The sequence below is a fragment of the Aethalodelphis obliquidens genome, unplaced genomic scaffold (assembly GCF_003676395.1).
Source record: "Aethalodelphis obliquidens isolate GAN/ISIS:26980383/991018 unplaced genomic scaffold, ASM367639v1 scaffold5, whole genome shotgun sequence".
In the NCBI taxonomy this organism is placed as follows: Eukaryota; Metazoa; Chordata; class Mammalia; order Artiodactyla; family Delphinidae; genus Aethalodelphis; species Aethalodelphis obliquidens.
The window spans coordinates 55,545,223-55,571,311 of record NW_020837949.1 but is presented as its reverse complement, the minus strand read 5'-3'; the positions used below and the strand labels follow the sequence as shown (position 1 = coordinate 55,571,311).

Sequence of the window (26,089 nt, the reverse complement as noted above, 5' to 3'; positions counted from 1 at the left end):
ACAATATTTGAGGACTAAAAAGGGAAGAAAAATGAGATCAGTGGCTGCAATAAACATGCATACGGACATTGGAGCTAAGCTTGAGATCCACACAATGAAAGGCACAAATAAGACTACAACTCTTGGTGGTTATCACGGGCACATCCTGTGAAGCACCAGCCGGTGGCCTGGAACTTGTGCCTGTGCACATTGAAGTACAGATGCCGAGGGCTGTTGTAATAACTCAGATGGGAACAAATAACAAAATGATTGAGAAGCAGGCATTTCTATTCATATGGCATAAGAAATTTTCCTATCCTAAGCAATTTCACAAAATATCTTAAAATTCTATTTTTCTGTATGTTTCTATTAGAGATTTCAAGGAAAAATCACAACACTTTTCTTCTGAAATCTACAGTGATAAAAAATAATGATTGTTGTGTTTTAACGCATTGTCATGCAATGTTTTGGACTTATCTCTGGGGTATAAAATGCTCAGTAAGTGGGCTAGTGTAAAAAATATTAGGAATTAATCTATTACATGTAAGAACCAAATCAATCCCATCATACTGGAGGGAATTTAACTTGAAAAAGATCAGCTTCCTGACTTGGTTAAACAAAGTCTATAATGTAATGAGACAAAAGTGAAGTAGTTTAAGTAATAAATGTTTAATCAAAGAATTTTACATATTATTAACAGCATTCATTTGGCTAAACATCTACACGTTTGTAGAATCCTACTGTATATAAAGTGGGAATGTATCAAGTATAGACTATGAAAGTGCAAATAACAAGTCAAGGTTAGAGTAATTTTTTTTTTTTTACATTATAAAATTAACTTGTTTACAAAATAGGCTTTGCCAAACTTTATTTGCGAATTGTAAAGTCAATGACTATGTTTTTAAAATATGTACCAAGGAAATACAAATTGGATAATGATCGTTTTCATGCTCAGGAGAGAACACCACAGAAACACAGGGTACTGCACAAGTGAGAGGAACCAGAACCCACGGCTGTACTGTCTGCACAAAGGGCACTCTTTCTCACCTTACTGCAGCTCTGCAAGGCGCCTCAATGTGATACAAAGACTCTTTCTATTGAAAAATTAAAACTTGATCTAAAAACTGATTGGTGTTGATATTTTCAACCCAAAATAAATTTGTAAAAAAATCCTTTAATGGACTATTTCAGTTTAATATACAGTAATACACTGCAGATAAACCTAATATTTTCCCCAACTAATTTTAAAAGGGATTGATATCAGTGTTTCTGATAATTGGGGATATAAAAACTAATGTGGACTTCTGATATCCATGGCAAAGGAGCAATTCCCACACAGTTTATCCTAAGGGAATAGGGGAATATTAAATACTCTAATATAATGTCTGAGCCATACGGTTTAAAGTACAAGAAAATTTCAAAAGCGGGGTTTGGGAAAAAAAGTAATCGAAAACCACAATTACAACTCATGTGGATATAAATACTAATATAACCTTTTACCCAGCCCAGGACTTGCCTGTACAAACTTGGTACTGAAATTTTGGTATCTGTAGATTTCTGATAAGAATCTGGCAAAACATTAAATGGACTATTACGTATCTATTTTGCTTATGTTACGCTAGTTTTGATAATATGTAAGTAAAACAGCCATTCCAACAGTTTATTCTAGTTTTAATTACACACTGTACCATTGTATCTTAATTACAACTAGGACCAGTATTTTCTTCACAGTAAGACACTGATAACTAGGAAGTTGATTTTTTTTCAACACTAAACAGTAATCACACAGCAAATGAGTATTGTGCAATACAACAAACACGTCAGCATTTGCGATTTAGGCAAACAAACTGATTGAACATTTAGTTGTTATATTTACTGTAAAGGCAAGGCCATGGGTGGTTTTATGGAGGTCTTTGCAATTCACACAGCATAGTTACTTCGGAAGAGACACTGAAATCTGAATTACTTAACTGGCAACTATCCATTTAGGTTAGGCAAAGGCACGGTAACATGTTGCGCAGGATGTTTTATTGAGTTTTTTAATAATTGTGGGATTTACTATAACTCATGAAAACTCCACTTTTTTTCTATTTTATAAAACACTTACCATTAAAAGTAATTGCACCCATTAGTAATTAGAATGCACTGTAAAATTGTGAAAACAAAGAACTATGATTGCACTTCCAATAAAGTGTCTCTTAAAATACAGCACCGCTGTTGCTAATCAACTGTACTTTAATATTAAAATAAACTGTATTTAACAGCAGCATTAGATTTTGTTAACTTAAGCTACAGGCTACATTTATTTAAATGCAGTCTCCATGGCAACAAAAGCCCATTAAACTCTGGAATATCATTGCTACCAAGTGGCACCTTTTACTTCTGAGAAGGCTGAGACTGCTCTGGAGCCCTCCAGGACACCGCACACCTGAACGCCTTGTTAGCGCACGAGTCAGAGTTTGGCACAAGTGGACTATAAATAGACATGAAAAGAGATCTTTGATTCATGTGAAAATTAAAATGAATTACACTGTGGTAGATGCTGCACTAAAGAGAAGCCTTGGATACCTCAATTCACACTGCTCAGACAAAAAGGAAGAAAGAAAATTACGGAAGAGCACGAAGAAATTGAGGAATGAAATGTTATTAGATCTGTCCAAAATAACTTCTAAAATGAAGAAAACTTTCATTCTTTTAAAAAGGAAAAACCACCCAAGGATTGGAGAGTAAGCCTTTAATTTAAATGTTCAATTTAAGTATTGCTGACCTTAGGCTAAACAGAGGACTGCATTTTCTTAAAATGTGGAATCTAACCTATTTATTTCATTTGTGTTTCTCTCTCCCACTCTTCTGTTCGTCAGCAAAAAGGGGAAAAGCTATCCAATTAAATACAAAAGAAATTAATTCCCTGTAAGGTTAAAATCAGAAATGAAGCTACCATTCAAGGGAACTCCTTTGTATTTAATTCTAATGTCAGTGGTTTATAATTGTTGGAATTAAGTGGATCAAATCTCTATAAAGCATATTCCACTAGCATACCATCTGTACCTGCAATTGATTTAGAGCCCCGAGGTGTGCAGCTCACACTAAATGTACTTGTTCAGGCCAGTCACTTGAGGTTTGAGGTGTTTGACTTGAAACATCAGAACCATCCCCCTTGTTGGCTGCCTCATTACCACTGTCGCCAGCTTGAGATGCTGTTTCCCCAGCCAGAATGTTTCCTTCCAAAGGATTTTCTTCTTCTATTTGGGTTCCTCTACCTTCACTGACCACAGCATCTTCAAACACTGAATCTTCTGGCAGCATCAGTTCCACATCCCTCACACCTTCTGACTCATCTTTGACACAGGGGAGCTGGGAATCTGCACTGATTTCTGTAGCTGCTGGAGGAATCAGGGCGATACTCTGAGGGTTCATGTCATGAAACCAAGCCATAATATTGCCAAGAAGATTGTCATTGATGTTGGCGTCCTGGCCAGCTGAGTCAGGGTCACTGGATGAGGGATAGAATTCACTTCTCACCTCACTGAGAGGGTGTGAACTCAGGGTGTCAGTTGAAAATGGGTCACTTTCTGCTCCTAGTCTCATGAGGCTGTTACCAAGTTCCAACAGCTCAGAACTGCTCAACGCAGCCCGAGGGCTATCTGTGTTCCTGGGGACGGAGTCCAGCCTGGAAGGTAAAGAGGTGCCTATCGCTCCTAATGATGCTTCATTACTGAGAAAGTCTCTATTTTCTTCATTGATGGCTAGCCCAGATTCTTGCAGAGATAACTGTATTGCAAGAAGTATATTGGGATCGTCTTCATCCAAGGAACTCAGAGCCTGAGGCAACAGAAAGTAAAATTACTTTAAAATTTAAAAGGAAAAATGATTGAACCCAGTGAGGTCTACCACTGTTCTTTTACCAAACAGATAATTAATAGTACCTGTATTTATACAGAAGAATTATCTGACCTACTCAAATCTTATTCTAATTTTCCCCTTGTGGATGCTAAAGGGAAAAAAATTTACTTAAGGTAAATCTGAAATAGAAGAATCTTTCCCTATAGTACATCTCTGAAGCAAAGATTTTAGAATGGAAGGAAGGAAAAGGAAAGCAACAGAAGTAAAAATAGGAAGCCAGGCTAAACAGAGAAAGAGCAAAAGCAGGGGCAACGAGGCTGCCCAGAAAGGCTACCTGAAGAGAGTCCTGGTTCTCAGAGTGACTGGCGGGGGTGTAGTCGTGCAGAGAAGAGCTGTGCAGTGCGCTCATAGACGCAGAACTTACCACGGAGGTGCCAGGCCTGTGGCCACCGCCACCTTCCGGGATATCTGTTTCAAAGCAAGTGGTGCCAGAGATAATTTAGTCATACAAGATCTCATACATCTTTTTATTTAAATTGATGATTTCTCTTTGAGTGCTGGTGAAAACCTGTGTTCACAAGTTCACTTAATCTTTCAGAGATTTCTCATCCATATTTGTCTCATCATAAACAGCAATATATATCTAACACTATTACTTCAAATCCATGATCGTTCTTCATATTTTTGCTTGAATTATAAATGGTTCTATTCACAAATACAAGTGCTATCAAGTGCTCTTTTTTTTCCCCTTAAGCAATAAGAAAGATGTTTTAGTTTTCAGAGTTCTTAAAACTACAGAAGGACTTCCCTGGTGGCGCAGTGGTTATCCGCCTGCCAATGCAGGGGACACAGGTTCGATCCCCGGTCTGGGAAAATCCTACATGCCGCAGAGCAACTAAGCCCATGTGTCACAACTACTGAGCCTGTGAGCCACAACTACTGAGCCCACGTGCCTCGAGTCCATGCTCTGCAACAAGAGAAGCCACTGCAATGAGAAGCCCGTGCACCGCAAGAAGGAGTAGCCCCATCTTGAGGCCTGTCGATCCTGATTTATTAAAGATGATCTGCTGACACCATAGTTTGAAGACTTTCAATTAATAATTTAATATTTAAAGCTGATAATTAATATAATTTATCTTTAACACCAGAAATTTAAAAAAATGTTGCTAGGAGAACTGAGGCTAGGAGAAAAATATTTCACGAACACAATAACAGTAATCAACAGCTACAATTTATTGAGTGCTCACTAGGTGCTATTAGTACTTGAGGGTTTTACACTTATTATCTCATTTAATGCTCACAATAAGCCCACAAAGTGATACTATTATTATTGTTTTTTTAAAAAAAAATATTTTATTTATTTTTTTGGCTGCCTCAGGTCTTAGTTGCGGCACCCAGGCTCTCTAGTTGTGGCACGCCGGCTCTAGAGTGCGCAGGCTTAGTTGCCCCGAGGCATGTGGGATCTTAGCTCCCCGACTAGGGATCAAACCTACGTCCCCTGCATTGGAAGGTGGATTCTTAACCATTGGACCACCAGGGAGGTCCCTATTCTTTAGAATGAGGAGACCAAAGCTTGGAGAGGGTAAGTGACTTGACTAAAGTTTCACACCGATATGCAGCAGAGCTGGGGTCATGAACTCAGGTCTGTCTGACTCCACAGCCCATGTACTTTTTTTTCCTCCCCCTCCAGTCAAGGCTTTACTGGCGCCCCTGTTGCAGCAGCGGGGAGCGACAACAAACAACAGGTTCCCTAACAAACAACAGATTCCCTTGCTTGCTCGCTCCCCAAGGGGAGGTGAGCTTGTTCCTTATATGGGGGGAGGGTAGGGGTGTGTCCAGTGGTGTGTGTGGGGGGGTGGCTTAGGTGTTTTGCCCACCCCTCTGGGGGTGTTGAGTGCAGGTGACATGCGCAGTACCCTGCCTTTGCTCCCAACACCCTGTTTTTGCTCCCCGCTATTCAGAAGTAGCAGTTGAGTTTTTGGGTCTTTTGTTTCTTTTTGTCCATAATTTGTCCCAACTGTACATGCATGCAGTTATTTTTAGTCCCATATAGTTTCTTTGTTTTGTTGCTCAGAGAGAGGTATGTCCAGGTGCAAGCATTGCAGCACTTCAGCAAAGGGACCTAGGTCCCAGCCTGTCTTTTTTTTTTTTTTTCGGTACGCAGGCCTCTCACTGCAGCGGCCTCTCCCGTTGCGGAGCACAGGCTCTGGACGTGCAGGCTCAGCGGCCATGGCTCATGGGCCCAGCTGCTCCACGGCATGTGGGATCTTCCCGGACCGGGGCACAATCCCATGTCGCCTGCATCGGCAGGTGGACTCTCAACCACTGCGCCACCAGGGAAACCCCTGTCTCATTTTTAGTGCTTTTTTTTTTTTTGCCACCCATGTATCTTTCTGGTGAAATTGATGCTGGCTAAGGGGCCAGCTAGGGGATCTCAGTTCTCTCCACATGATCTCTCCATACTATCTCTCCACATTGGCTACTTTGGGCTTCCTCATAGCATTCTGGCTTGGTCCCAAATATAAGTGTCCCAGATGAAGAAAGAAAGAAAGGCAGAAACTATATCCTTTTTGTGACTTAGCCTCAGAAGTCACATAGCACCTTTTTTTGACTGTACTTGATGTACAAAGACCAGAGTCCATGTGAGAAGTTATGGGATAAAGGACACAAAGGGAAGCCATTAACTGCACGGCGCATGTTCTTAATCGCCCTGGTTTTCTGTATCCTGTGACATTAGAAGCATCTGCATGTTGACTGTATATCTAAATTACAAACTGTTTCACAAATATTTAGATTAGCCACTTTTAACAATAAATGCAAGAGAACTAAGATTAAAACAAACCCAACTCAAGAACTCACCTAAAGTGCTTTCACTTGGCTCATCAGGGTCTGGAGGATTACTAAGCATACTGTGCACATCTCCTCGACGGCGCTGTTGTCTGTGCCTCCTCCGATACTGAAATTCAGCATATTCCTGCATAAACCAAAGGTTATAAAATACAGGAGAGCATGCAAATTTTTAAATGCAAATAAAACAAACAATACACTTTTTTTCTAGGAAAAAAATGTGTGATTTTATATACATATTATAAAATCACTTGGCTTTAGAAAAAGAAACTGTAGGTATTGCCATGCCAAGGAAACAGAAATGGTAAAATGGAAAAAGAAAAAATTTTAAATAGCCATTATAATTGTCTGGATAAATTGGGGATACTTGCAAGCTCCAATGCTAGATCATAACTGAGCCTTATTTCATATGCCTGGGTCTTGTTATCTAATATTATAACTAATACCAGAATGATTTTACTAATAAAAGTTAGGCCCTCTCTGGAGGTCTGGTTTTAAAAAAAATGACTGTGATATATGCAACAGAAAATAAAAGAAAAAGATAAAATAAAGAAAAGCACTAACAGTTAAGTGCTTGTTAGATTGTTGGATTCTGTATTCTTTGGGACTACTACATACCACACTCACATCAAAGAAGAATATGAGGTTACCTTTAAAATAAGATGTTACTTGGCTTCCTTCCTATATTAGTTAATATGTGGGGTTATCTACAACCCAGGCAGGGGGAAGTGTTTTCTATTTAGCATACGGGAAGAACACAGATTTGGGCAGATGTCCCTGAGTTTATTTTATATTTGTGATAATAGTTTAAAGTGGGTTTGCTATCACCAGAGGCAGAACCTGGGCCTACCTGCTATTATCTGCATACAAATGCACTTTTCCAGATTTTAGAGACAGAAGAGACTAGAAGACGGGCCAGTGTGCATGACACCAGCATAAAAAGGCTAATTTTGAGAATCGTTATAGATTCTTTAAGTGATAAACACTAAAATATTCAGGTTTATGATTATCTGGTTACTCTAGAATATTCAATATGCTTATGTTGTGAAAGTAACTGGAATAAATGAAAATAAGTTTTAAAACCCCAGTAAAACTTTTACGTCATACAACTCTGGTTAAATTTATTCAAACTCCCTCATCTATGTAAGCAACTGGACCCTAATTAAAGAATGGAAGGCATTCTACCAGGTTAGAAGCAAATGAACGTAAGATACTACAAGTGCCCAGAGAGATTATTCAGGTTCTTTAAATTTACTGCTGAGCTGGGGTATCATTTCCTCTTTTCCTGGAGGCTCATGATCCAAAACTGGATGACTGTTAATGTGTCATCATGGTTCACTGGACCACTGAGGACTACCACGTTTCTCAGACAAAGATGGCAAGAAAACGTTATTTCAGTTAAGATTTATCTTTAGGGAGAATTTGTTTACTTTGTACACTTGGTGATGGTACAAAGTTACTCTGAATTAAATAAACTATTTCTGACCATAGAATATACATATTTCCAATTGAAGAAAACTAAGTGGTTAAAAAAACCTGTAAAAGAAACGTTATATTCACAATTATTCTGATAAAAAACTCAAATGGCCTTCTCTCACCATGCAACAGGCTTTAAAAAAATTGTTTTCATAAAATTAAACTTATCTGAAAATTTCCATGGATTCCTAAGATCTTCAAGTAAGCATATGAAAAGGCTTTAGTCGGGATACTCCAAAAGGTTTGAGAGTGTTAAGGCTATAGAGAAGAGTGAGAAGTTCTAGGATTTATAGGGAAAAAAGCTTCCAGGAGTTTTTTTTTTTTTTTTAATAAATAATAATAGCCACCATTTATTGAGCACCAATTTTGTTAGTGACTTAAACAGATGCTTTAATCCTTCCAGAACTTCCATGGGGTAGATATCACCATCCACATTTTAAAGATGAGAAATTAAGGAAGACACAGCCTAAATAGACCTTAAGTTATAGGGCTAGACCTCAAATTCTGGTGTCCCTTAGACTTTTTGATCATGCTGTTTCCTCTGGGCTCCATTGCCTTTAAAGTGGCACAAAACAAATACTGATGCTTGTCAATGACTCACTCAATTTAGTTTAAAAAGAATAAGATGTAATTAACTTTAATGAAAAATATAAATTCAACCTAAAAGTCTACTGAAGTTGGGCAACATTATTTTTTTCAGAATCCATATGAAGGCAAAGAGCTAATTTTTATAGATATAATTTTGGCAGATACTTGATAGTCACACACATGCAGAATTTTAAAGGTTCATACTGTGTGGTAATTCTTTACATCTGCAATAAGGTTTACATAAAAGCTTGGTGTTCAATGTACCAAAGACTTTAAAGAATAGAAAACTGAAAGTGAATTAAATTATCCTTATAAAATTTATTAACTCATAAAAAATAAATTTAAGAAAAATGTTATTTATAATTTCACAGTTTTCAATCCCAAGAGGACAAGAGCTCAATAATTTTATTTATAAGTATTCACATGTGAGGTAAAAAGCCTGCCTATATTTTTACAAAATGAAATGGTGTTAGTCATATTAGCAGACCCTCAATATTCAAGAGAAATATTTTGAAATTACTAAAGTTATTTTCACAGCCAGAAGCCACAAGATGATGCATACATGTCTGTGAATATACTGGTAAAGGTTTTATTTTTGCTAAATTGTGTTTCTACCTTGAAATACTGAAATCTTTGTATTCTTTTTTTGATAACTGAAGCTTGTTTATTCCTCTTTAGGTGGAAGTTTTCCATACTATTCCCCAAAGCTGAAATTATACGATTACACAGAAATATTCAAGCATAGGGTCAGGTAAAGAAAAGGTTCAAAATTTGTTTTACAATAGAAATTTCATTAATATATTAAAATTTTTAAAAAAATTTAAGTGAATTTAAAATTTCTGTATCAGAGCTCTAAGTACAAACTCTTCCTCAAGTAAATCTTGTTTTGCATATATCTACCAATACAAAAGGCCACAAGGTGATTGCAAGTATCCTTAGCAGCTGAAAAGAGAAAGTATCTGATTTAAATAAACCACAGTCATTTATGGATAATAGTCAATTCCACTGTCTTTCAGTTGCAGATAACATATGGACTATAAATGATAAAGGTTTCATAGTTTGTCCTGCTGCCTTCCAAGAATTAAGTTAAAAGGTTATCATAATATAAGCGTCGAATGGTATACTGTTATATAAAGAACAAGAAAGTAGAGAGAACTGCTAAAACCATTTAAAATGAGACTCAACAGTGACAGTGGCAATTTAAATCTCAGAAAATAGCAATGTGATTAAGATTTTCACTTTATCTTATTTCTATTTGCAGCAAATGTTATTTGCAGTATTAGTATTTTAAGATGGTATATCAACAACAACAACAATGAAAACAAGAAGAGTGTGAAAATCTTAAAGAGAAGCAGAGAGCAACTATCAAAGCATTCTTTCTGCATAAACACTAAGGTCAAGTTTCCACCTTAGTAACTGATTATAAATCAATGCTAACAGGTTGTTGCAATAACTTTAAAAAAAAGATTGTCTATTTAGATTTTTAATAAATTCGGATTGAAACAATATTACAACTAGAAATGCATTTCTAATAAATAAAATTAATATTTCTGTTAATTAAAGATATTTTCCAAAAATGTAAGCTATAAATTGGCCTTCTGACTATTCAGTAATTAAAAATAAGAGAGGGTATGCATTTAATAATGTGATGATAATCCAATGAATAGGTAAATGTAGACTCTGCTGAGGCATTATTATTATAAAAGAAAGAAAAAAACATTGCTTACAATCTCAGTAGGATATTTAGAATAGCTGAGGGTGCAAATGCAAGCAGGATTGCACTAAGGAAAATTATAACTAACCAAACCAAACCAAACCCGCACAAAACAATTACCTCAGGTGATGCAAATCCTAAATATTCCCAATCCCATGTTCCACCAGCAAAGCTACAAAGAAATTAGACATACCATTTGATTTATTATCAGTACTACAAAGTACAAACAATCAGACCCTTGCCCTTTGAACATTACTTTTAATTCCTCTGCTTGGAACTTGCTTAACCAAAGATCAACTACTGAATATAATTAAAATGATTCTTTAATTTTTTCTTTCAAATTTGACATTGCTTTATGTTTGTATAAAATGGTGGAAAAATTAAAAACCACCATGCTATACCAGAGTATTTTACAATTGCTTCTATTTTTATTTTTAGGGGTTTATGTAAAAATAAAGGTCCAAGGAATTTCTAATGCTTATAATTAATATGAATAAGAAAATATGCTTCAATTTATAATGGCAGAAATAGTATAAGTGTCTGAAATAAAACAACCAAAACTCAACTGCTCTTTAATGGATGAATACGGATCACTTAAAAAACTTTACGAATATCAGATTTCTAATTTCTTTACAACTTCTTACCAAAAAATACAAATATGACCATAACAATTTGGCAAGGCTTCCAAATTCTACATTATAAGATGTTTTTGACTATCAAAATGATGCGTTAGAATACTTGTTGAATTATGAGTTCACTGAAGTGTGAAATTTACCTAGCCTAATTTAGTCTGAGAAACTATACAATGAAAAACAAAACAAAAAAATAGATATAGTACTGGGGGAAAAAAACACCAAAAAGAAGTTAACATACTTTTATCAGCTATCCATATTTTAGGTATAAATAACTTTCAGGCATATGAACCCTAGTTGGAGAAAAAAATAAACCTGCTAGCATTTGTGGCTGGTGCTAGGATGAGTTCCATGGTGTGTATCCTTTTCACCTGCGTCTTGGAGCTTCTGGTGAGTCTGCAGGAGCAACTCCCCGAGCCACAGATGCCAGGAACTCTTGCCTCTTCTGCTGTACAAGGCATGCTGCCTTGATTATCTTGTGGCGGGGTGTGCGAAGGTAAGGCCTATTGACTTTTTGGGCAAGGTCTTCAGTGACCATCTCTAAGTCTGTCTATGTTAAGAAGAGGAAAAAAAAAATTATAGGTTGAGTGGGTTAGTCAATAGCAAATCCAGTGTCTGTCTGGTTAAATCTAACTCTTTTGAAATCAGAAATTAATCCAAATTTTATATAACTTCCAATTTAACATATGTTTCTACTTTGCACATTTTAGGAAAATAGCATTCATTAAATAGGCATTTAGAGTAATGTAGTTGGTATGGATACAAAGAAGTAGTGAGTATAATATAGCAGCTGTGTAAAAAAAATTTATAATTTGTCTGTGTGAAAAAGAACTAATAAATTTCAAGGCATTGTACATGTAAGTGCCTGACCACATGGTACAGACTATATGTAAATGCTGAAGGAATGTGAAGCAAGGCAAAACCTTTGTAATTTGGGGTTAGGTCTGGAAGGCCTCATGGAGAAAAAGAATATTCAGCATTGAAGGAAATGTAAGATATAAATTAGTAGAGGGGAGTTCAAAGGGATGACATAAAAATAGTAGCAAGAGGAGAAAGTTTGGTGACTTCAAAAAAAAAAAGGAATGTACAATGAACCTGGTCAGCTACACTGATGTCAGTTTGCTGACATGTTTTGTTTTGTTTTTTCAAGTACTCTTAAGTTTTTCAGTTGTACTGTTAAAATGAACTGTCAAATAGCAACTTTCCTATCTAGTATGTAATGTGGTTTGTTTCGTTTTTGAAGATAAAATGCCTAATTACATAATCAGAATTAGGCCAGATTTCAACCTCAACCAGTTTAAAATAAAGAAATAAATGTGGGGGCTTCCCTGGCGGCGCAGTGGTGGAGAATCCGCCTGCCAATGCAGGGGACATGGGTTCGAGCCCTGGTCCGGGAAGATCCCACATGCCATGGAGCAGCTAAGCCCATGCACCACAACTACTGAGCCTGTGCTTTAGAGACCGCGAGCCACACCTACTGAAGCCCGCGAGCCTAGACCCCAAGCTCTGCAACAAGAGAAGCCACCGCAGTGAGAAGCCTGCGCACCGGGACGAAGAGCAGCTTCCGCTCGAAGCAACTAGAAAAAGCCCACACACAGCAAAGAAGACCCAACAGAGCCAAAAGTAAATAAATAAAATAAAAGAAGAAAAAAGAAATAAATGTGGTAGGAACTGTTTACATAGCTCAGAACTCATTCAAATCTGCACAGTGACAAATTCAAACATAAAGAAAATTTCAGTTTATTATTGGTAACTTTTCCTTTATTTAAAAACCATTCTGAAAACAGAAACAAAATTGTTTATTAATTACACTCAAGTAAGATAAACCTTAGTTATAAAGTGGTTGAAAAAGGAGAAAATCTGTTTTTCATAGTAACTGCATTTAAATTTAATAAAAAAGACATCTTACTTGCATGAGTTCAAAAATTTCTTTCTTTGTGCTTTTAGGTTCTAAGAAAAATCCATATGGATAAGAACACTTGAGAATGCGTCGAGTTTTTAAGAGCACATGAACTGCATCTTCGATGAAAGTGGTATCTGGACAGCCTCCTTCAGCTATAAAGTAAACCAGGCACAGTGAAAAAATTTTTTTTGCAAATACACTATTATAAAATTAAACAACTAAGTTTTCTTAAAAGAAAGAAAAAAGAACAAGGATCCCTAAGAAGAAACTGTTTGAAGTAGCTATATGATAGTATTTATTTGAACTAGACTAAAAACCTACATAAAACACTCATACGTTTTGCATTTAGGTGACGTGTATGCATTTATAAATGGAGCACACCCTGCAATAGCCCAGGAGTACTGACGGCAGTCATGAAGGAATGCATACATTGATCCTGGATTCTGTTCTCACCCTGTGAGTAAACAAATCTAGCTTTAGGTCAACTCAAAGGTTGCATGTTTTACTAAGTTTTTTAGGTTATCCCTAGCAGAATTCTACTCATTAAGAATTAGAACAAATGCCTTGCTAAGTTGCTTGCTAAAAAAAAAAAAAGCCTAATTATAAATTATGCTTCTGCAAAAACAACATTGTAAGGTAAAAGACACAACATTCTGGGGAACAACTGGGTAACTAATGCTAGTTAATAAATACTCCAGGGAGAGAAAGAGAAAGGGAGGAAGAGTGGTTTTATTTCTTCCTTTCCAAATCTTCTACCTTTTAATTCTTTTTTATGTCTTACTATGCTGTCTAGAACCTCCAGAAGGTTGAACAGAAGCAGTAATTTACATCTACAAATACTTATTGTATATTTAGTATGTTTTGGGCACTGTTCTAAGTATTAGAGATACGTCCGTGATGGGATAGACTGTAGAACCTGTGAGGACTTTTTCTTTCAATTTTTACTGTGGACAATAATACTTCAAGAGTTTGGTATTGGCTTGATATAGTTATGTCATTACTACAGTCTCAGAACTAGTAATTAACAAGGAGACTAAGCTGCTACTGATGCTTTTTGTCCCACTCTAATTTGTTTAACTTATGGTTATTGTTTTAATTAGGAAGTTAGCCTCATGAAAATGGTGTTAGTACTCATTACTTTTATAAAATGGAGCAAACACAAGGGTAATTGATTCCATTTTAGGCTTAAAACCTTTTATATATAAGCTGTGATTATTTAAAAAATGTGACTTTTTAGGGACTTCGCTGGTGGCACAGGGGTTAAGAATCTGCCTGCCAGTGCAGGGGACATGGGTTCGAGCCCTGGTCTGGGAAGATCCCACGTGCCGCAGAGCAACTAACCCTGGGCACCACAACTACTGAGCCTGTGCTCTAGAGCCTGCAAGCCACAACTACTGAAGACTGCGTGCCTAGAGCCCGTGCTCCGCAACAAGAGAAGCCACCGCAATGAGAAGCCTGCGCACTGCAACGAAGAGTAGCCCCTGCTCGCCACAACTAGAGAAAGCCCGCACGCAGCAATGAGGACCCAAAGCAGCCAAAAAAAAAAAAAGTCACTTTTTAAAACAAACATGCCAGAACCTGTACTCTGTGTGGTCACTGAGATATTATATTTTAATTATGTAACTAGTATTCAATCCATTTTTAGGAATGTTCTTTTTGAACTTCCATTTTAGGAACCATAAGCAAGCCCTATCTCATGACTTTGCTTTTTGACTCCAATGTCCGCTATTTACCAGTGACATGATTTCTCCCAAAACTGTACTTGACTTCTATTCTATATTAGGCACTCTGCTAAATTTTCTCAAGAATCTTTGGAATTCAGTTACATGACAATTTGATGGCTTGTGAATCTTGCTCCTTTGACTAGGTCAGGGATGCCTTTTTGGGCCCATTCACTTTTCCCAACATTGTAGAGCATCATCAGCAGTGGCACAGAGTAAGCAAACCCACAATGTGTGTTTATCTGCCAGCAGCAGAGCTTGCACTAAGAGGAGCAGGTGACGTAAGCAAGGTGGAAAATCTTACCAGAGGCCTCAAATGCTAAACTACACTCTGGGCTTCTGAAAACTCCAAACTGCCAAATGAGCAAATGGAGATAAGGTATTCTTTTAAGGGTCTTAACCTCCTACCAATGAAGTGACTTAAGCATGACAGCTATTTTATGTTAATTATCACACATATCACTTATAACTTACTTTCTTTGAGAGCTCTACTCAATTGCTCCATCTTTTCTTTGGCTGTTTTAAGAAGGCGTTGTTCTAACTAAAAGAATAGAAGTAAATAAATATATCATTTTCTTTATTTATTCACAACAGTAGAGTTTAGCACATTTGAAATGATTTGGGACATACCTGATAGCTATGTTCATGATTTTTAAATCTTGTGTAGTAGTGCATAAATCTGTCAAGTTCCTGAAATCGTTTGTGTTTTTTCTCAGCCTAGGAAACGAAAGTCCACAAATGACATTTATAAATAAAAGTACTAGCTATTAAAATTGTTTTTTTTGATCACTTCAAAATTTTATTAGTAACAGATAGTAGTGCATACAGATTTATCGATTATTTTGTTGAGAAAATAATAACCAATACATTTTAAACGCTTCCCAGAACAAAGTCTTGTATTTGTATTCTCTGTGACAAACCACTGAATCCGCAATTCCCAGAGTGTAAGGCAAATATGTCTCTCAAACCTTATGTTCATTAGATCTTCAATGTTTTATTATGTTGTTTATTGCTATGGACTGAAATGTGTCCCCCATCAATTCATATGTTGAAGGTGTAACCCCCAATGTGACTATATTTAGAGATAGGGCCTGTGAGATGATAAAGGTTGAACAAGGTCATTAGGGTGGAGATCTAATCCAATAGAGCTGGTGCCCTTATAAGAAGAGGAAGAGACAACAGAGCTTGCTCTCTCTCCTTCCTGTGAGGACATAGCAAAAAGATAACTGTCTATAAGCCAGGAAGAGAGTCATTGCCAAAAACCGAATTGGTAGAAATCTTAATCTTGGACTTCCTAGTCTCAAGAACTATGAAAAATAAATTTTTCTTGCTTAGGCCACTCAGTCTATGGTATTTTGTTATGGCAGCCAAGCAGACTAAGATACTTATTATATACAATAACATAATATTATATTGTTGATATAATGTTAAAAATTTTTTTAAGTCATTTTAGAGACATGCTGGGATATACGTCTTGTCTAATCTTCACCAATATAAAAAAAGGAAAATTAAAAAAAAAAGCTCAAGTTTATAGAGCTATTTTGTTTAAATTAAAGGCTACTCTAAAGTGTATTGAATTTAACTGCCTCATTACAATAAAGATAGGAAAAGAAGAAATGAAAAACACTGCCACTGGTATTAAGTGGCTTAGAGATCTTGGCTTCTACAGTTCTCTTTACCTCCACAGTCATTTCCTTGGATTGTTCCTCTACATGCTGAATGACTTCATAGCGAGTACATCTGTAATAACCTCCTGTGGAAGAACTATGTTTTTTCCATTCTTCTAGGCAAATCCAGCAAAAGTCATACTTGCACTTCAAAAGAAAACATATATGCAAATATCGCCCCATGTTAATATGCAAATTATTTTCTAAATTCCTGTCAACCAATTTGTAGAGATTAAACAATCCTGCCTGTGTGACCAGGAACAAATCTTCTCAAAGACACACCCTCCTCTTTTTGAGGTTTTCTCTGGAGACCTTATGTGCGCTATGGAAAGATGTGGGGGTAGTTTAAAGTTATTGCTTATAAGGATAAGTTAAAATCATAATATTATTAAGTAATCTCAAGAAAGCTTGAAAAATATCAATGGGATATTCTTTCCAAATAATAAAACCAGATCCTGACAAATGTTTCATTTTTCAGGTGCATAGTAATCTTACCTTGGTCTATAAAGCTCCACCAGTGTATTTGAAAACTTCTGTTGACTTTGACAAACTGATTTTTAAACTGGGAATAAGTTAAAAAGGCCTCTAATCAGAACAGCTAACATAAAACCTATTTGTCATTTAAAGAAAAAAAATTCTCTTTCTTAATTACCATAATTCGCAGACAATGCCAAAAAATATGAGTATTCCAGTATGAAAATATATCTTTTTCTCTCTTAAATGCTTATGGATTTTGAGTCAGAGAGATCTTTCCAATTTAAATCTATGTTTTCTCCTGGTACTTTTAGAGTTTGTTTAAAAAAATATTTAAATATTTGATCTGTTCAGAATTTATTTGGGTATTCAGTATGAATTAAACTTTATTTTTTTCCACATAGCTGCCCAGTTGTCTCAATACCATTTACTGAACAGTCCATGTTTCTCTACTGGTTGGAGATGCCTCCTTTACCATATACTGAATTCCCATTTATGTGTCTATTTTCTGGGCTTTCTTTCTATTCTGTTTCATTGATCTGTAGATTCATGTACCAGCACCATGCTGTCTTAATTACTGAGCCTTTATAGTATGGGTTACTGTTTGACAAGGCTAGTTCCTCCTCACTGTTCTTTTTCAGAGTTTTCTGGCTCTTCTTACTTTGTTTTTCCATGTGAACTTTTAATTAGCTTATCTAGATGCAGAAACAAAACCTGTTGGTATTTTTGTTGGAATCTTTTTATCCAAGAACTTTGTTATCTTTCTATTTGTTTGTCATCTTCTGTGTCCTACAGATAGGGGTCGTAACATTTTCTTCATGTAAGTCTTATCCATTTCTTAAGTTTCTTTCTAGATAAACGAGGTCTTCTTTTTCAGTATATATTCTATCTGAATGTTACTGGCACACGTGAAGGCTATTACTCTCTGCATATTACTTTTGTACTCTGCTAGTTAATTGAATTTTTATTGTTTGCAATAGTTTTTCAGTTGATTCTTGTGGGTTTTCTAGGTATACAATCATGCTGGCTGTAAAAAATGACAATTTTCCCACCTCATTTCTAATTTTTATATCCCCAATGTCTTTTCATTGTCAAATTATGTTGACTGGTATCTCCAGTCCAATGTTAATAATATTTGTGATGGGGAGTATCTTTATATTGTTCTCAATTTTAGTGAGAGTACCTCTAGTTTCCCCACTAAACATCATGCTAACTTCTGGACTAAGATTTATTTTTATCATGCTATTGCGATAAAAGGAAGAATCTATCTATTCCTATTTCTTTGTGTGTCTTATAAAGAATGGTTGTTGAGTTTTTGTCAAAGGCCTTTTTGGCATCTACAGAAAATTTACATGGGTTTTCTTCTTGTATCTACCACTAAAATGAGGTACAGTAATAGCTTTCTAAATATCAAACCATTCTTGTATTCCCGGAATAAACCCCACATGATTAATTAGTCTTTTTTTAAAATTAAAAACATGTTTTTCATTGAAATATAATCGATATTCAATTATTCTTCTAATGCACTCTGCTAGATTACATTTGCTAATATCTGTATTTTCCCCTCCAATATCTTATTTAGGACTCATGCATTCTTCTTCATAAATAAGACAGATCTACAGTTTTAATTTTTATAATCTTGTCATAATCTTGTCAAGTGCTGGTATCAAGGTTCTACTCAGTTTATAATAATAATTTGAAAGTTTCCATTTTCTTTTTTTTCTTTTTGTCCTGGAAACAGTCTGAATCACATTGGAGTTACCTATTCTTTAAAGCTTTGATAAAACTCTATTGTGAAACTGTTAGGGCCTATTGCTTTTAAAGGAGAGATCACTGAAAAACTCTTTCTTCTACGGAGTGAGTTTGTTTGGATATTTCTTCTAGAGTTAGTTTAAATAAATTATATTTTCTTGGAAAATCAGTCCATTTCAAAACCAAGTTCAAATTTATCTGCAAGAGTTGAGCAAAGTTATCTCTTATTATTATTTTACTTTGCTTTGTTTATTGATTAGTCCCCTTTTTAAAATTTATTTATTTATTTATGGCTGCCTTGGGTCTTCGTTGCTGCACACGGGCTTTCTCTAGCTGCAGCCAGCGGAGGGCTACTCTTTGTTGCGGTGTGTGGGCTTCTCATTGTGGTGGCTTCTCTTGTTGTGGAGCACGGGCTCTAGGTGTGCGGGCTTCAGTAGTTGTGGCATGCGGGCTTCAGTAGTTGTGGCTCATGGGCTCTAGAACGCAGGCTCAGTAGTTGTGGCACACAGGCTTAGGTGCTCCGTGGCATGTGGGATCTTCCCGGACCAGGGACTGAACCCGTGTCCCCTGAATTGCCAGGTGGATTCTTTACCACTGCGCCACCAGGGAAGTCCCAGTCCCCTTATTTCTTATATTGTGTATTTGAACTCCCTCACCCCCACATTTTTCTTATTTTTTTTCCTTCAGAAAACCACTTTTGGATTTATTTATTAGTTGTACTGTTTTTCAGTTTTTGATTCACTGATTTCTGATTAAAAAAAATTCTTCTTCCTTGTTTTCAAGTTTGTATTTATTGAGTCATATTCTTAATTCATTCCTTATTTTGTATCATTTTAAGTGAATAAGGCTATGCACACTTCTGAATTGCTTTAAACATAGCCCTCAGGTTCTGAAAAAGTAGTTATTTATAGAAATTCTTTAATTTCCATTTTATTTTTACTCACGAGTTGTTTGAGAGATTTTAAATTTCCAAATGAAAAGGCTTTTTGTAACTTTATTATTCATTTCTATTTTATTCCATTATGATCAGAGAATGTTGATTACACCACTCTATTTTCTGGATAATTATTTAGATTTTCTTTGATGATCAATGGTTAATTTTTTTGGTGAATGTTCCATGGGTACTTGAAAATATGGCATGAGTCCATCTTTTCAGGATACAGAGTCTGAATATATAGTAATCAGATATACCTTAGTCATTATGTCAAGTCTTATCTTCATTAATCTTTTCTCTACCTGGTATGTCACGAACAGAGGGCTGAATTAAAGTCTCTGTCCTCATTTAGCCCTTCACAAACATGTACTTACACAATAAATTGTGTACTTGTTTCAAGGTTCTGACAGTATGCAAGTTCTTTTGTTGCCTGCTAAAAGCAAACCTTGTGCCTGATTTGATCCAAGTACCCTTCAGTACAGCTCCACTGAGCTCTCAAAATTAGTGGCAAAACTGTCTACAAACAGCAAAATTTTACATTCTATGATAAGAAAAAGAATATAGGGGCTTCCCTCGTGGCGCAGTGGTTGAGAGTCCGCCTGCCGATGCAGGGGACATGGGTTCGTGCCCCGGTCTGGGAAGATCCCACATGCCGTAGAGCGGCTGGGCCCGTGAGCCATGGCCGCTGAGCCTGCGGGTCCGGAGCCTGTGCTCCGTGGCAGGAGAGGCCACAACAGTGAGAGGCCTACGTACCGCAAAAAAAAAAAAAAAAAAAAAAAGAATATAGAACTTTAATAATTTTTTATTTTTTAGTTGCAGCATAGTTTTCCACAGAGCCAGATCAATAAATTACTATAAGTGATTTAAAATGTGTAAGGATGCAATATTTAAATAACTTCCTGAAAATTATCTAAAGGGAAATGAATAAAGAGAGGTTTTAAAATAAATGAACTTATTTTTATAGGGCCAAACCTGTCATTCTTTTAAAATGTTTAACAATTTGATTCCAGAAAGTAAAAACTATCTACTGAGTAATAATCAATATTGAAGCATTAATAAAGGTATATTATGATTTAGTCATTGTGTTAGAAAATAGATTCAATTACATATTACCTGTTGTCCCACATTTTAAAAAAACTATAAAAGTATAAACACTTCCTAGATGTCTCCTTTTATGTCATGAGAATTACTCATCAGTTTCCTTTGTTCAATGCAAATACTTCAGATGGTTAAATAAGACTACATTTACATAGTATGTAAGTAAATGTTTCTTTTATATGCAAAAGAAGTTTAAGCAAAATCTATTTAAGATAAATTACCTTACATCATTAGCCTGAATAATTCATGAAAATATTCATTCACTCAATACATATCTATCAACTACTTACTGCTGGTAGGTGCTATGACTGAAATAAAGGTAATGTTGGATCCCGCCCTTTTATTAGTAGCCCAACTGCTGATTTTTATGGTCAACATGTATTTTTTTTTTACACATCTATGTAGTCTATATCAGACTGTCCAAGAAAAAACTAATATGGATGTTGGAGATAGGACTGCATATAAATGAAATAATTTTGGCCTGATCAGCTAAACTAATAAGCAATTCTGAGCATTTTACTCAGAACACTACTAAGTTTTTCTTCTTAGGAAATCATTGCTGTCTCACTAAGACAATTCATTCATGTTAATTTATTATAATATAAAATCATCTGGTAACTGTCATTATTTTTGAAGTCATAATAATATTACTGTTAAGCAAAAATGTTCATAAATGTAGGCATGGATTAATAAAATATTATTAACTTAATTCCAGAATATTTGTTTTAAATATGGTAGTTTCTTTCTATGCAATCTAGGTCAGGAAGGTAGCCTTCTAACAGTAATTATTTATAATAATTTTTAGCCAAGTGACATTTTCATTTCCAATATAGTAATGAGTTACTTATTTAATTGATGATTTCATTAGCAAACCTAAAGTCTGCCCACTGTTTCGGGCACCTTTCTTATATAGACACCAGGATTTAAATTTGGACTTAGGGGGATTGCTTGGGGCCTGACTTGGACCTTGAGACTGTGCTGTGTGCTCCAAAATCAGCTTTGCAAGAGATCTATGTAACGTAGCACTCGATCATTTAATGTTATTTATATATACACAAAACTCTCTCAGAATCCTCACTGGGGGAGTGGGTGACTGGGAGGGAAGGACTCAGGCATTTCTGATCTGGCCAAGTACCACTGAATCCTTACCTTTATTTTTAACATTCATCATGATTGTAAACTTCAGTAATATAAACCAACATTTATGTTATTTAACGAAGAATGTAGAATACAATCTTCTAGAATCCATCTGAAAGCCAATAAGATACCTATGCTTACAGCATTTCTTCTTTGGATTCACAATCAAATGAAGGTTCTAACTGCAAAGCATGTATTGTACAATCCTCTTTAACTTACCTTAGCACACTGCATGTGATTGCATCCCTCATTCTTCTGTATTGGAGACTTACAGTTAGCACAAGGTTTGGAGTTAGTTAACAACCAGAGACAGTTGGCAGCATCCTCATAAGCTTCACTAACTCCCACAACTTTGGGATATAAAGCACAAATACAGAAATAAATGATTTAGTGTACAACTCCAGATGGAAAAACACTCAAAGTTTTCTTTGCAGGCTGTCTCTCAATTTTAAATATATACTTATTTTCCTATTAGGGTCTATGGCAAAGTTTTTACCCATGATTATTTAAGACAAAATAAAAATGAATCCAATGACGTGTCTGAAAGTAAATTCATCATTTCCCCCAAATCTGCTCCTTTCTCTATCTCCTGTCCTGTTAAACGATATGATCTTCTACCCAGAATAGATCCAGGAAGAGCATGATCTTGGACACCTTCCTCTTTCCCTCATCTACTGTGTCCCATTGATTCTATCTCTTCCTCTTTCATATCCATCTTCTCTCCATTCCCATTTCTTATTTCTTTAGCTAGGATCGTCCACACCTTCTTCCCAGACAATTAAAACACAGAAACCAACCTAGCTCCCAGATCCTTCTCCTCCCACCCTCACAACCCACACTATATTGCCTCTATAAAGTGATCTTTTAAAAATACAAATCTTTAAATCTTCTAATTGCTCCCCACTGACTACAAGATAAAATCAAACTGTTTTAGCAAAGAATACAAAGCCCTTCATGATTTGGCCACTAACTACTGGTAAGGTCCTCCCACCCTCTATCCCCACACTAACCTTATACTCTTCATCATCTTAAACTCTGTTTATTCTACTTTAATTTGAGATCTGCACTCTTAAAGAATGCCAGGGTTTTTAAAGACTCTAACTTTTACATTTTATGTTCTATAAATCTCCACCACTACCCATGCGGAGATTTAGGGGCTGGAGAGAGTGGTAGACACATAATTAAAAAATTATTTTTTCCTGCAAGAATGACAGTAATGAAGTTTGTTTTCTAACTTCAAGTACATAGGGAAGTTCTACCTTTTCTTTACTGAAAGAGATGTCTGAAAATCACTTTGAAATCCTTGAGAGTAGTCCATTCAGTTAAGACCCTCATTATATGCAGATATTCTAGGAAGGGTTGGGTAACAGGTTAGCCCTACTGTTGAAAGCAGGGGAGAAATCAGAAGTTTTGAAGTTTAAAAGAAAAAGTTACTCAACCCCCAGATTTAATGGAGAGGAAAGGCGACAAAGGTTTGGGCTGTCTGACCCCTGGGAACTGGTTCTGCATATGAACTGGAAGAGATGAGCACCAGCAACAGCCCTTTGATGGAGCCTAGCAGTGGAGGAGTGGAGGCAGGGGATGTCTTGCTGCAAGGAACCCTGGGTGCCTACCGACTTAAGTTTGTGTCAACAACAGAACAGCAGCTACTGCTGGACTGTGAAGCACTGGTTTTCAATTCCACATAGCAGAGAGAAACAATAGCAGCAACGAACTGCTCAGACTGCACTCCATTTCTAAGGCCACTTGGTAGAAGATGGTTTGATTAGGGTGTGGTGCAGAGCATGCTCAGATAATTTGGTGGAGAACAGGAGTTTCAGAAGGAACATACTATACTTAATGGCTATGAAGGTCAGCTGTGAAGGTAATGCTGTTTACAAAGGGTACTGCTATAAAACCTAATCACTAAGTACAGTGTCTAATTTTTGTTTAAAGTAGTGGCCTTTCTCCTCCCTTTAGCATCAACATTATTTTTAGCTCAGAGTCTCCAACATATTCTTATGACCTTTATTGTCCATTGTTATAATAAATAAAGCACAAAGCCATTAAAACAAAGCAGCTGTGTGGCCTGCAACATTAACAGTTTTATTCTCCTACCCTTGGAGAGAATGCTAGTTTCTGACTGCATTCTAGAGGATTACATGAAGTAAATCATGTTCAGAAAATAACCAACTATTAGTACAACAAAAACTTGAACGGGAAGAAAAGCCTTTACTACCTGTGCTCTGAACATGCTCATTTCATACATCTGCCCTTTGTACATACTTTTCTCAATACCTGCAATACCCAAACTCCCTTCAATCTACCTGGTGAGTCTTCTCCATCCCTACTGACTTCCAAACTCTTCACTTCAGATGCATGTCTAATATAGCTTGATCTTCTTTCCTTAATAATCTAGTGTGCTTTTAGGTCTCTTTGTAAGAAAAATTAACTTCATTTAATCACGTATTACAGTATAAAAATCTCAGATCTATTAGTAGAATCAACATGTGCTCAAGTGAAAACAAAGTTGCTTTTAAAGACTGAATTCTTAAAAGACTATTGAATTTCATTCAATAACCATTACTGAGTATGTACTATGAAAAAAACTGGTCTTAAATTTTTATAACTTAACTATCATTTCACAGAAAATATAATCATTCCTGCTTCTTGCTCTGATAAGCTGCAATACAGGCAGTTTCAGTACTGAAAAACAGTATTTCAATCTTTATATGGAATTAATTCTTTCAACTGAGCTCAGTATATTTTCTAATATTTTTCTGATCAATTAGATTTTGTCACTCCTTTTAAGTCTCATAACTCAAAAACTTTGGAAAACTAGGGATAAGGGAGAAAACGATCTCATGAATCTACAAGTTCGGTTGAAAATTCTTATGCCAAAGATATGTGACCATGACCCAAATTAATATGTGAACCCAATACAGCATTAAATCATACTTTTCTTTTTTGGAGTATTATTTTTGTATATTTAACAGTGATGTTCTACTTAAGTATTACAGTGGCCTATTATTGTTTGCTTTAAGCCTTATCCTAAATTTCATAAACTTAAAAGTGGCCATTAATAGTCTACTGGTTACCACCAAGTTTCACTGTGGTGATTACACATCAATACAGTGAGACAACTTTTTCTCAGCAATGGGGAATTTCCTCTGCAGTCTTGGCTTTGGCTCCCTTTGCAGTGGACCACTTGCGGGTGTCCTGTGTCTCTTGCCTCCTATCCAATTTTCTAAAGTTCCTCCATCTTTCTGAATTAAAATCCTATTTGGGACTCTTTGAGGACTATCTTCAGTTTTTACTTGAGGTCTCCCTATCTCTGGCCACCAGAGGTAACCACGTATACACTGTGTTCGTATACACTGTGAACGTATACACTAGTTCTTCTATTTCCCTTCTTTCTTCATTATCAGGATCATTATCTTATGCAAGGACAATCTGTCACAGTCCCTCCAAAAATCTGTACTGACTAGCCAGGTCATTCTCCTTCTTCTTCTCTAATAAGACTTATTTGTGAATATGGAGTGATTGATCCAATTTTACATTGGCAAGGGATAACTAAAAATAGTCACCCATTTCAAAATACTTGCTTTATATCTCAAATCACATACTTCTGGCCATTTTCTTCTCAAGAATTAAATACTATACTGTACTAATTACTTCTTGTGGTGCATTAACTCTTTTAGGCAACTGGTAAGTACACTAGATTAATAACTTAATAAAATGAAAAGTTATCTTCTTACTTCTCCTGTAAACACCTTTCCTCTCCCATCTGTACTGGCTGTCTTGTTCAAGCCCTTATGTTCTCTCACCTGGACATGTTGAAGTTGTCTCAGAAACAGCTTTCTTACCTAGTATCTCAATAGCCCCTAATTCATCATCCACACTTCCACCTGAATGATTTTTCTAAGCAAACATCTTCAGTTATCACTTTCCTACTCAAAACTTCTTTTTGGTGTCTCGGGGTAAAGTCAGACCTCCCAGCATTACATATAACCCCCCACCCCTGCACATGCAGTCTCATCTCTCACTGCACCTTTGCACTGGTTGAACTGAATTATTTGCAGTCCTTGAATACGCCATGCTATTTCACAGCCCTACTTTACCATGAGCCTAGAATGCCCTTCCTATTCTGGTCTGTGTGAAGAACATCTATCAGTTTTCAATACAAGGCTTATGTATCAATTATTTTATAAAGCTTTCCTTATCTCTTTCCTAGATGATCTCCTAACTAATCTGCTCCTTTGTTCCTCCCCTCCCTCACAATGTATCACAGGTATACTGTTCTCTCACACCACCTTTATACTTATTTTTCTGAGTTTTGTACATA

The 26,089-nt window shown here is 36.1% G+C and overlaps 1 protein-coding gene across 8 annotated transcripts in view; it reads right to left on the bottom strand.

Annotated features, from left to right (window-relative positions):
• Positions 1-629: 629 nt before the first annotated feature.
• ANKIB1 (ankyrin repeat and IBR domain containing 1) overlaps positions 630-26,089 on the bottom strand; it is a 158,722-nt gene continuing 133,262 nt past the window's right edge. For 5 of the 8 annotated variants that reach the window (XM_027102428.1, XM_027102429.1, XM_027102425.1 and 2 more), the window contains 10 exons: positions 21,985-22,115; positions 16,383-16,517; positions 15,334-15,420; positions 15,178-15,244; positions 12,989-13,134; positions 11,451-11,629; positions 10,568-10,619; positions 6,682-6,796; positions 4,157-4,290; positions 630-3,801 (listed from right to left, as the gene is read on the bottom strand). In XM_027102428.1, coding sequence (XP_026958229.1) covers positions 3,061-3,801; positions 4,157-4,290; positions 6,682-6,796; positions 10,568-10,619; positions 11,451-11,629; positions 12,989-13,134; positions 15,178-15,244; positions 15,334-15,420; positions 16,383-16,517; positions 21,985-22,115 — 1,787 coding nt within the window. In that variant the 3' untranslated portion in view covers positions 630-3,060. The remainder of the gene's footprint in view (positions 3,802-4,156; positions 4,291-6,681; positions 6,797-10,567; positions 10,620-11,450; positions 11,630-12,988; positions 13,135-15,177; positions 15,245-15,333; positions 15,421-16,382; positions 16,518-21,984; positions 22,116-26,089) is intronic. The other 3 variants (XM_027102427.1, XM_027102426.1, XM_027102430.1) reach the window with 3 other exon arrangements.